The sequence below is a fragment of the Miniopterus natalensis genome, chromosome 15 (genome assembly GCF_054644295.1).
Source record: "Miniopterus natalensis isolate mMinNat1 chromosome 15, mMinNat1.hap1, whole genome shotgun sequence".
NCBI lineage: Eukaryota > Metazoa > Chordata > Mammalia > Chiroptera > Miniopteridae > Miniopterus > Miniopterus natalensis.
Genome location: NC_142095.1, coordinates 16,570,361 through 16,582,823, shown reverse-complemented (window position 1 = coordinate 16,582,823; position 12,463 = coordinate 16,570,361). Strand labels below are relative to the sequence as shown.

Below are 12,463 nucleotides of genomic sequence, written 5' to 3'. Positions count from 1 at the left end.
ATGTAGAATGAAATTGAGAGTAAATATTTTTGTTCACATTTTTGTTTTTTAAGGTACTTTAGTCAGCTGCCATACTATCACAATAATTAACCAGACAGCAGGCATCCAAGAGTAGTGAATCTCATATTTAAAAACCAAGGCAAAGGAGAAGAAATGCTTTTGAGAATTTTTTTTGTCTTTGGTTTAATGAAGCCAGTGTTTAATAATGCATAAATGATAGTTAAGAGATTGCTAAGTATGGTCTTACAGAATAGTGTCGCACTGTTAGCCTTTGTGTATGTATACAGGAAGTCAGGTACAGTTAAAAATCAAAGTTGAAAATAACACAAGACAAAAGCAGTTTTTTTTAAAAAAAGTTCTTTTTTCCTTGCATGGAGTTCATCTGTGCTGCTTGCACAGGCTGCATGCTCTGATAGTGGCCAATCTTTTACCCTTTTGTAGGTGCAGTGTCAAAATTGTGATAGAAATTTGTACTTTGTTATTGTATTTGGTCATTTATACTGTATTAGGATTTCAGATTAAAAACACACAAATGGAAAATATTAGTGTAATTTTAACATAGCTTTCTTTGTCTTTATTTTAAAGAATTCAGAAGGAACTTGCAGAAATTACATTGGATCCTCCTCCCAACTGTAGGTAAGTACTTGTGGATTTTATTTATTCTCATCTTTTGTAGAAGTTATAATTGAACTTGTTGGTCTGATGTGCAACAATATTAGTCTTATTATTAGTAAGCACATTATTAGATTTGGATTTAAATGGCTGTGGAAGACTGGTGGTGGTGATTTCTTTGTATAAGTGAATATTCAGCAAGTATGTTTGTAGTGGTAGAATGGAATTGCCAAAAATAGAGCAATGGAGTAACAATAAGATAATGAAATCATACGGTAACAAATATAATTATCTTTTAGTGGAAGAGGTGTTAGGGCCTTAAATGATTTCTTTAATGATAGAATAATAGTGTAACTAAAATATTTGCTGTTTGATAATCATTCAGTTGTTATCTAGTTGGAAATTGATTTTTTTTAAAGTGCCAAAACATTAAATGTTCTTTCTGGTTTACATTATTTCTTAAAGTCATCAGTAGTGACTAAGTAAGAATGGGTGATTTGAGGCAGTGATGTTAAATTTAAAACCCTCTCTCCTTTCTGACCACATGTCATCAATTTTCTGGTCAGAGTTTACTTATAGGAAGTATAGGCACTTGCCTGGAAATGATTAATGATATACAGGTTCACAGAGGAAGAGGAGAAGAATAACCTCCAGTTTTATACTCTATCTTCAGTCTGGTGCGGCAGTTGGAAGATGGCTGTTTGGCTATTTTAAGACACTTCTTTCGTTTGATCTGAGGTCGGCATTGGAACCAGGCCAATACAGAGTTTTTATAGTTTAAATTGGTAGTCTTGTGGATTGAAGGTGAGAGGGTGGATTACAGGAAAATGTTTCCAATATTGAATGCAGGTAGAATTTATAGTTTGGTCTGATTTCTGATTTTACTGATCTTATTTTTATGTGAAAGTAAAGATAGCAACTACAGATATTAGTGAAAGTGAAAATTTTGCAGATACCTATATGTTGATAGTTGGCTAGTTGACAACTATTTTGTGTAGGAAAAGTTTTAATAAGGTTTATTATGTTGTTGGTGAATCTGATACGGTTCTTCACATGAGAGTCATATACAGTATATAAACTTACAATAATGTTCAAAGAATGTTTCACTCAATTACAATATGTTACTTTGTTAGGTAAAACTGTTTAACAGTAAGACTTCTTGTCACACTTAAGACTGTGTTACACACTTAAGCTGTTTCAAATCTACAGATCATTATTTAGGCTGTGGTGGCCAGTTGATGTAAGTGGATTGATCTGCAGAAGAACTCAAGTTTGAATTAAACCCAAAATCCTGTTTCTTAGGATAATATTTACTTTAATTGTTTGAGTCTTTGTTTTTAAATAAACTGTTTTGCCACATATATTGTTTTTGTAACCTTCTTACAAACAGTAGATTTTTGATAAGTAATTTATATACTTCCTTAAACTTTGACATTATTGGCAAAATAAACTACTTTGTTTTAATGAGCTTCTTTAAGGCTTATTTTTGATAATTGAAATCCACATAAAATATCATGTGATGGTTAGACTGCAACGTTGTTCTCAGATATATTATTTTCTAAAACATTACTCTGATTTAACCTTGACTTATTACAGATAATAATTTAACTTTGATTAAACCAACATATTGTAAACATGCCTGAAAACTTAAGTCTGAGGAAAGAAACTACATAATGGTTATTATTTAAATAAAATAATTAAACCATGGTTCTGTTTAAAGTAAAAATGAAAAGTTTATAGTGTCATCTTTTTTTTAAAAAATTATCTTTATTGTTGAAAGTATTACAGATGCCCTCTTTTTTCCCCCATTTACTCCTTCCACCCAGCACCCCCCCCCCCATTTAGTGTCATCCTAAATTTGGAGATTTACTTTTTCATTGAGCTTTTTAATTAATGATATCATTGCTGGTTACATAAGTTTTTTATAAATGAAGCATTTTTAAATGTGATGTCACACATAATAAGCTCTTCAAACGGTTTCAGGAAAGATACCTATTTTGTTGTATTTCCCCCCTCCCAGTTTTATTGAGATATAATTGACATATAGCATTGTAGAAAGGCACAGGCATACCTTGAAGATTTTGTAGGTGCAGTTCCAGATCACTGTAATAAAGAGAGTGTCTCAATAAAGCAAGTCGTAATCTTTTGCTGATGGAAGGTCTTGCCTTCAATTTGTAAACACATCTGTGAAGGCCATTAAAGTGAAGCAGTATAAAATGAGGTATGCCTGTACTTACTTTAATTAATTTATTTGCTTATGGGAATTTGCAAGGAAATCCATTTAATGGTATAAAGATTGGATAGCCAATAAGTTTGCTTTAGAAGTGAGGCTGAAGTCTATGGTGCAGTGGCTTTGGTTCCTTTTTTGATCCAGAGTAGTTGATTGGGCTGCATCAGGCAGAGGTGAAGACCCTATCCACTACTTTCATGTACGTGGTGCCCCCCTTTGGCAAGTAAAGGATCTTCTATGCTGTTGCTGATTGGTAAGTGGTGATTAGTTCTACGTTCTCAATGTTCTTGTGTTACTTAAAATAGATGTGTTCTGTGTGTTTGTTAAGTGGATTACTGTGGTTTTTTGATTGTTTGGTGTCAGATATTTGATTGTGGTTTATAGTAATTCTGCCTATCTATATTTCAGTGAGAATGTGGTTACTGTCTTCAGAAAGAGAAACTAGAACATACTTTTAGGTTGGCTTATTTTTGGCATAATAAAGTTTAACAGTGCTTTTGTAGTTGGTTTTTAAAAAGTTCTGTGCTGACTGCATATCTGTCCTAATCCCTATAATGAATTAATTTCTAGAAGTCTAGTAAATTAAAGCTGTCTGCCTAATAGGAGTCAAAATCCCATTTCTCTAATACTTCCTTTGTGTGTTACCTTTCCCAGTAACACATGCCTTACAAAACCTTTTGGCTGCTTGGGTAGTGGTGAGCTTGCTGTCACAGATAAAAATTATGTGTGAGGGAAATCTATGGGTTTACCTGTTTAGGCAGTTGGAGTGGAGAAGGATTTTTATCTATTATCTGGGTGGGAGTGGGTGGGTGTCACATTCCACTTAGAGTGTAGCTTATTGTTATTTTCTGCAGCCTTAACAGACTAGTACAGCCCAGTTCTGTGTGTATGTCAGATTAGAAGTGGGACTTCTGAATTTTGGTGCATCTCTTATATGATGTCCAGTTAAGCAATTCTTGGAATCAAATTGAAGGAACTAACTAGCATGTGTTTAAGTATTCTGTGAGTCTGTATTTGAACTTGCTGTGGATATAAAATCTCCCTGAATTAACATCACTTGGTGTAAGTAGATAACTTTATGTAAGGCATTTTTAGAGGAAGTTAACTCTACTGTAATATTGTTTAATTCTTTTTCAGGTTTTGAATGAACCTAAATATTATTTTAAAAGAGTATCCACAAAGTACTTTGATAATAGGTCGAATTATTTCTTCTTATAGGAAACACATGCCTGTACATCTTTCAGTTTTCTTTTCACTTTTTTGTTGTCCTTGAGGTAAAAATGCAACAATATAGTTTATTTTAAAGCTGGGTTAAATTACAAGTTTTTAAAAATTACAATATAAGAGTTAAAGTTTAAAAACCAAACTTTATGATACATCTAAGAAAAAAGTTTGCTTATCTGTAGAGTTATACATACAGAAAATTATACGTAATTTGGGTGAAATTTGGTTATATACTTAAGTATTTCCTATAAATAGTGGAATATATTTGCTTGGCCTCAGCTCTTATCATGGATAACATACTTGACCCATAAGATTTGCAAGGGCTCTCTTTTGAGGTCTCTGCAGATTCATAAATGTTCTCCTACTACCACCTGAGTTGGATGTGCCGCGCTGTTGGTTAGCATTGCTTACTACCTCAGTGCCTCACACACCAGCTGGATTGAGTGCGTAAAATTCATGCTGTACCTTTGCAGAGTTCTAACAGAATTGCTGCCTCTTGTAAATGACTGTATTGTGACTTTCAGGATTCTTTACAGATTGTCAAAAACACAGATCTTAAATCTGTAAATGTGCTAGTTAGTGTGTTCATTTATATGTCCTCAATGCTAGTGCAAAACTGTTAGCTTGCTAGAAAAATCGCCAAATTAAAATTTAAAAAATTTTGTCATCCAAGGATAACTTGTTCTTCTGTATTGCAGAGAAGCTAAATTCAAATTCTAGTATGATCTGATACTGTCCAATTTTGTATTAGCTTTATGAGCATGGAAATGGGACAGAGATTCTTACTACTTTTTGAAAGTAAACTATGGTACAATGATTGGTTTGGGTTTTGATTTTTTATTTAGTACTTGAGCAAGTAAAAGGAGGAAATACTTAAAAAGAGGAAGTAGTTCAGTTATACTAGCAGTTTTCACTTTTTATTGGTATGTTTCAATGATCTACATTCATTGAACACAGGCTGTGTTTTACTTTTTAAAATAATTGTTATAGCTTTATTGAGGTGTAAAGTGTAAAATTCAGGGGCTTTTAGTATACTCACAGAGTTGTGTAACCATCACAAGCAATTTTACAATATGTTTATCACCCCAAAAGATACACTATACCTCTTAGCAGTTACTGCTTCCTCATTTCCTCCCAACTCTCCCACCACCCAGCCCTAGGCAACCATCCTCTGCTTTCTGTCTCTGGATTTACCTGTTCTGGACAATTCGTATAAATGGAATCATACAACATGTGGTCTTTTGTGACTGGTTTCTTTCATGAAACAATACTTTCAAGGTTCATCCATGTTGTAAGGTACATCAGTGTTGTATTTCTTTCTGTCTCTATAATATTCTGTTGTATAGGTATACTATATTTTACTTATCCGATTATCAGTTGATGGACATATATGTTGTTTTCACTTTTTGGCTATTTTGAGTATTGCTATGAACATTTGTGTACAGGTTTTGTGTGGCATTAGTTTTCATTTCTATAGGAGTGAAATTGCTGGATCATACAGTAAATTTGTTTAACATTTTGGGGAACTGCCAGATTATATTCCAAAGTGGCTGTACCATTTTACCTTCCTACCATCAATGCGGAGAGTTCCAATTTCTTCACAGCCTTGGCAGTTGTTATTGTCTGTCTTTTTGACATTTTAGAGTTTCAGGCTTATGTCCTCATTTTCCTCCCTTCTTTTATGATGTTTAAGGTGTACTCCTTGGTTACTGCCAAGAAAGAGTATACAAGATTGGCAAAAGTAGGTTTATAGTTGCAGTACGTGAAATAGTTTATTCTTGTATTGTTATTTATTTATTGTATTATTTGTATTACAGCTGTAAACCTTCTTTTCCCCACCCCATATGGATGGTTTTCTTTTTGCCTTTACCTTGAGGCTGACTTTTCACCTGGGGCACAACCAACATAGAGCCTTAAAGGGGTTGTGATTTTAGATGGGGAACTTTCAGGTGTCCTTGTTTGCTGTAATAAACAGTAAACCTTTACTTCAAAACTGTACTTGGGGAAGACATAACTATTTCAGTTTTTACTTTCTTGTTTCAAAATGTTATTTTTTACATCTGCCTTTAACCATAGGTTTAAAAATGTTTATTTCATAATAAAAGAAAATGTTGAGTGTGATAAAGTGAGTTTAGTGCCCATTACTTTTGGTCTTTGATATATATTTTTTCTATTATTCGTTGTTTTAAGACCAGTACAAGAATGTGGTTGGAAAAAACTTATATTAAATGATCACACTGGGATTACATTTTATAATAGCAACTGAACATTTTATCACTTGTTTTAGTTTGCCCAGTTTTATAACTGGTTATTATTTCAGATTTATTACCTAAGCACTTTAGATAGAAAGTGTAATATTACTCTCTAACATGTAATATTTTAATTCCCATGGCTATTTTATCTTTTAAGATGTCCTGGAAACTATTTTTTTAGCACACCCAAAGCATTTCTTTATAGTGATTATTACATTTATTGACTTAAATATATTTTATCAACTGAGCATTATTGCAAATAACAAGTAAAACTATTTTGTTAGTTTGTTAGTATTTTATTTTGAGAACAATACAAATTTTGATTTTTAAATTTATGTTGTCAGTTTGCTTTTTGACTATGGTTTTTGTAAGTATTCATTTGGAACTGTTTATTTAGAATGTCTACATACTTTAGGGACTTACTGGGATGCCTTTAAAGATGTATCTCAATCTATATTTGTGTAGAAGCAGCATGTTGTTCTAAAACATATAATAGAATCAGGTAAAGCCATAAGCTAAAATTGATTTTCTGTTCTATTATATAGCAGGTAGACTCTCTCCACTCTCACCTGTATGGGAGATGAAGCCTAGTAATAATTTGAAACCACCAAAAGGAGAACCAGAACCCTCATACAGGAGCTAAAATTTCTGCCTTGGCACCTTCTATTCCCTCCACCTAGAATTCAGCGCCCCTCCTATCCTGCACTCCACTGTTGTCAGTTGTCCTACTGCTTCATATTACAGCCATTGTTCCTATTTTACGCAGTGGGTGAGAGCTCTTTCTTTAATCTCTGCATTTCAAATCTCAGTATTCAGTTGATGTTCAGTGCACCTATGAATAAATAAATATAGTTAATTATAATAGGGAACTAACAGCTATTGAAAGCTTCCAGCGTTTGAGACGGTGTGTTGAGTGCTTTACCAGCATTATCTCGTTTTATCTTCATGACCATTATTGAGGTAGATACACGTTTTAGACAGTATGGCATTTTATAGGTGGGAAGACAAGCTTACAGAGATTAAGTAACTTGTCCAAGGTCACACAGCAAGTAGGTAGCAGAACTAGGATTTCAACCTTGGTGTTTCAGACTTCAGAGCTAAAAGGTTTTGAGACTTTGCTGTGCTTTCTTCCATTTGCAAATATAGGTGAATCAGTCTAGAACAGCCCCAGTAGAACTTTTGCTATAATAAAAGTGTTCTGTATCTGTGTTGTCCAACACAACTACTAGCCATAAGTAGTTATTTTGTGTTTGAAAGGAGGCTAGTCCAACTGAGTTAATGAATTTTGAATTTCATTTAATTTTAATTTAGGTAGCCATATGTGACTAGTAACTACTGTATTTCACAACACAGCACATTACCTAGAAAAATAATAACTTCTCAAGCTTAAATTCATGCTTAATTTCAATTTTGGGTAAGAGTAAACTGCCAGGTCATTTTGGCCTTTGAAAATGGTGCTTATAGTTATGTAATTATACCATATAAGTACAAATCCCAGTTATTTTCAAAGCAGGATCATAACACTGTTGAATATCAGACAAATATTTATTTGTCTTCCCACTTCCCACCAACCACAGTTATAATCTGAGAGTCAGGGACTCTTTTTTTTTTTTTTAAATATATCTTTATTGATTTCAGAGAGAGGAAAGGAGGGGGAGAGAGAGAGGCAGAAACATCAATGATGAGAGAGTCATTGATCAAGCCCACAACCGGGCATGTGCCCTGACCGGTAATTGAACCCTGATCACCTGGATCCTAGGTCGACGCTCAACCGCTGAGCCACGCCCAGCCGGGCAGGGACTCTTAAATACTATTATTTTTTAGAACATAGAAGATTCTTATTAGTATTATAAAGTATTCGTTAAATATTTATTTTTAACTTCTTAACAAAATGAAAGCAATATTGTAAATCATTGTTTTTATATAGATTCATAGGATATTGAAACTGGAAAGCTTATGGTCTGGCACTTTGTCCAGCTCACACAAAAAATGGTGTTTTCCCAAGATACATAGTTTAATGACAAAGTCAAGACTAGTATTCAGATTTCATTGGTAGAATGGATATATTTTATACGCTTAGGATATTTAGATACAGTTAATATAGGAAAATTGTGAATTGATATTTGTGATCATGAAGTACATTTGAAAGGGATTGGAGTTATTTTTTTCTGGAGAAGTGAGGGGGCCATAGTAGCTGTGTTTAACAGTTTTCAGAGCCATAAAATGGAAGAGAGATTAATTTTATTCTAGGTGATTTCAGGAGTAGAACTAACACTGCTGTGTTAAATTAGAAGGAAATAATTTTCTTCTTGATATAAAGGCTTCACTTCAGTCAGAGCTGTCCAGCGAAATAATGGGCGGCTTCATGAGGGAATGCGTGCCCCTTCTCTGGAGGAATTAAAAATGAATCTGTTTGCTATTTCAGAGGATTTTAGGTGCCAGATGCAAGGTAGTACTAGAATGGTGTTTTCCAGCAGCTGGACCCTGGACAAGTGATATATATTTTTATCAGCTTTTTTACTTTTACCCGTGGATTATGACTCATTTTTCCTCTTTTCTTTGCCCTTATGGAGCCTGTGTTACATACGCAATTTATATGACTTATTGGCCTGACAATTTAAAGCAGCCTATTTGTTATCAGTTCCATATCTGAATTAATAAGTGAGACTTTTATTTCCTTTTGTACTCATAGCTTTTAAATTTATAAGAAAAGGATGATATATGAGTGACATGAGGAAATAAGAGCCTGGTGTAGACTATAGGCACGTAAGTTAATAGCCATCAATTTCATAGGTCCCCGATTATTAAATATGGTTTCATAAACTCTACTTATCTGGCTTAGTCAAGAAATAGAAATATTACTGTTAATCTAATGCAAGTTGTTTGAATGTTCATTTTGACAATATACATACCTTCAAGTCTGTCAAACTGTGTAACAAACTGGAATCCTCAGGGTTCCCCCCTCTGCCCTGTGGTCCTAGAACAAAAATATTGTTTGCATCCTTATGACTGGGATGTGTTTCTTCTGACATAAGTGTTCCATAAGCCAAGAAATCTTAAGATTAAAATTCAAAGTTTTACAGAAACTACCACTGCCCTTTAGATATACATGTGGACTGCTAGTTTTATTTATGATTTTGCTGATTAAGATACATTTATTTTAAAACTTTCCTCCAATATTATTTAAAAATAGCTGTCGTCTGTAGGCTAGGGTAAAGTTCTAGGCCTAATGCATCAGAGCAGCCTGATCTGAGACCTGCATGCAAATGATGAACTGGAAGAAGGTGACATTCAGCTGCAAGTGCTGGAGGAAAATCCTTGTCTAAAGTTTAGCAAAGTTTCTGAAGAGTGGCAACATTGCTTATTGCTTTAAGCAGTTGACATTTTGGTTTTAGGCTCAAGTTAGCAGGCAAATGGAGCCCAACATGTGCAGTGTTTGGATTTCAGGTGGCCTAGTAGTGAGTAATGGGTCTGCAGGAGGGAGACTGGCACTAGCCTGAGCCTGCCAGGGCAGGGTAAGATGGTCTAGAATTTGAGAAAGTAGAACTGTAGGGGTTTGGGAGTCAGGCGGCCCTTTGACTAAAGTAGGACAGAATTGGATAGGAGTAGTCTTTCTCAGTTATTTCTGAGTTAACTATGACATTCTCCAGCATAAGATAAAAGATTTTTTTCTTAGCCAAGCCTTGTGCACCAATCCAGTAAATGCCCTGCAACAGCCTGGTTTATAAATGACATTCAACAGTGTTATGATCCTACTTTGCAAACAGCTGGGGTTTGAGCATTGGTGTCAAATCCTTTAGAAATTTTTAGAGTTTATATAATAGATATTTTGTCTTAGATTATTTCTTTTTTTTAAAAATTGATCTTTATTATTGAGGCATTACAGATACCCCTCTTTTTCCCCCCCTTTGACCTTCTCCACCTTGCACCCTCCCATGAGACAAATCTTTGTGCATTATGCTTTAAATTTGAGTGGATATATAGTACTTCTGGCACTGTCCAAATGTCTTGGACTATGTCCAAGTGGCTTTAGTTACTGCGTTCCGGAAGAACTTTATTATAAGTTAGCTTTGCCTAAAAGGTTAAAGTAGACCCCAAAGACATTAGAAGTAGTCTCCAATTTATTTATCAGAGTTACTTGTTTCTAATTATCTTTATTAATGGGAAATTAATAATTCACTATGTAGTAGGAGGTGAAAATACATAGTACTTAAAAACCATAGAATCAGAGAACTTATATGCATATATGCATAACCCATGAATACAGATAGTAGTGTGGGGGACGGATGTGAGGTGGAGGGGATCAATGGGGGAAAAGAAGGGGACATCTGTAATACTTTCAACAATGAAAATAAATTTAAAAAATAATAAAATATAAACCATGGAATAAGCATAGATAGTATTCTGTATATATTATAATGGACAAAGTGTTCCAAGTACTAAATTCAGTGTAGCCTCCTCAAATATGTAAATACAGGTATTATAAAATATTTAATGCTTATAGGAATTATCTTGTGGTAGTTATCTAAAATTGATTCTCCATCAAATTATGTATGGGCCAAATGTGTCCAATTTCAGGCAGAGAGAGGTTGTTAAATAGTTTTAGTTTTTCAGCTCACTCGAGGTATGGGTTGGGCTGATTGCTGACAGAATCTTCTTGCAGAAAAATAGAGTAATCCATGGTTTCTCATGTCATCATTCTTCGTACTTGAAATAGTCTTTCATTTCCCTGTTTGCCATCATTTCAGAGAATGAGGGGTTTTGACTGGGACATGACCAAATTGAATGCCGTTTGTAATCAGCCAGTTCGGGACGCCTGACTGTGGATTTTGGAGATGGTAACTTACAGTTGAACTTTTATGTGAAGGGAATCAGATGGACATTCAGTTGGACACATACATGTAAATGCACCCAGTGACCTTCAGCTCCTCCAAGGTCAGGCCCACATCTGGGAATCCAGCTGGGAAGTTTTGACTGATCTACAAAGTAGAGACTGTATTTGAGTAAGCACACTTTTCTAGGTAAGAGATTAGGCAGGCTGAAACTGATATTTATCTACTTACAACATTAACTTTATAAGTTAGACATAGTCAAGGACTATGGGACTATAGGATTGATGCTCCATAGTCTGCTGGAGGCTTGGGAAGCAGAGGGTCTAGTGACATACTGACCCATAAAGGCTTAGGATAAGAGTGTCTTTCTAAGTGCTTATTAAAATTAGGGTAGTCTGGCCAGGCGTGGCTCAGTGGTTGAGCATTGACCTAGGATCCAGGAGATCACGGTTTGCTTCCTGGTCAGGGCATATGCCCGGGTTGCGGGTTCGATCCCCAGTTGGGGGTGTGCAGGAGGCAGCCAATCAATGACAACTCTCTCATCATTGATGTTTCAACTCTCTCTCCCTCTCCCTTCCTCTCTCTAAAATCAATAAAGATATTTTTTAAATATATATATTTAAAATTAAGGTAGGATAGAGCAGATGTGCATTTTTCCACATTGTTAAGAGGTAAGACTTTGTCACAGGATGAGAATAGCCTCCATGTTTGACAAAGCAGCTGGGCGGAGATTAATAGGAAAGCCTATGAATAGGCTCAAAATGGTATTGAGGCCTGGGAAACAGCAAAATAAAATCACATTCTTGAATAAGAATGTGTAAGTTGCTGGTGTGTTTAGAAAATAAGTGAATAATGAAATAAGTTCAGTAGAAGTATTTTGAAATTAATATTTACTTAACATTAAACAAATGTTTTCTAAGGGCCTGTTACTGTGCTGGATACTGGGGATACAAGACAAAAGGTATCTCCCACCTTTGTGGAGCTTATGTTTCAGCTGTGAAGACAGACTGGAACTTGTATTTATAAAAACCCCAAACTGTTTTATGGGGACAGGAAGTAGATATAATGACTGCTATGAAGAAAACAAACAAGGGGTGAGTTTTAGGGTAGGGAATCTACTTTTGTTTTGGGTTTGAAAGGCTTTTTTAAGGAGGTGACATCTAAACTGAGAACTAAATGAAGAAAAAGTGCACGCTGTATAAGGTGTGGAGAACTTGGGTAGCAAGCTGCATTTACTTTGACTCTAAAGCAGATACATGCTTTGGTGTGCAAGGAGCTGGAGGAAGTCTGGTGTGACTAGATTGAAGAGGGTG

The 12,463-nt window shown here is 34.9% G+C and overlaps 1 protein-coding gene across 1 annotated transcript in view; it reads left to right on the top strand.

Annotated features, from left to right (window-relative positions):
• Window positions 1-12,463, top strand: part of LOC107526361 (ubiquitin-conjugating enzyme E2 E2) — a 213,024-nt gene that overhangs the window by 15,036 nt on the left and 185,525 nt on the right. The window contains exon 3 of the mRNA XM_087824921.1: window positions 586-636. Within this exon, the coding sequence (XP_087681047.1) occupies window positions 586-636 (51 nt within the window). The remainder of the gene's footprint in view (window positions 1-585; window positions 637-12,463) is intronic.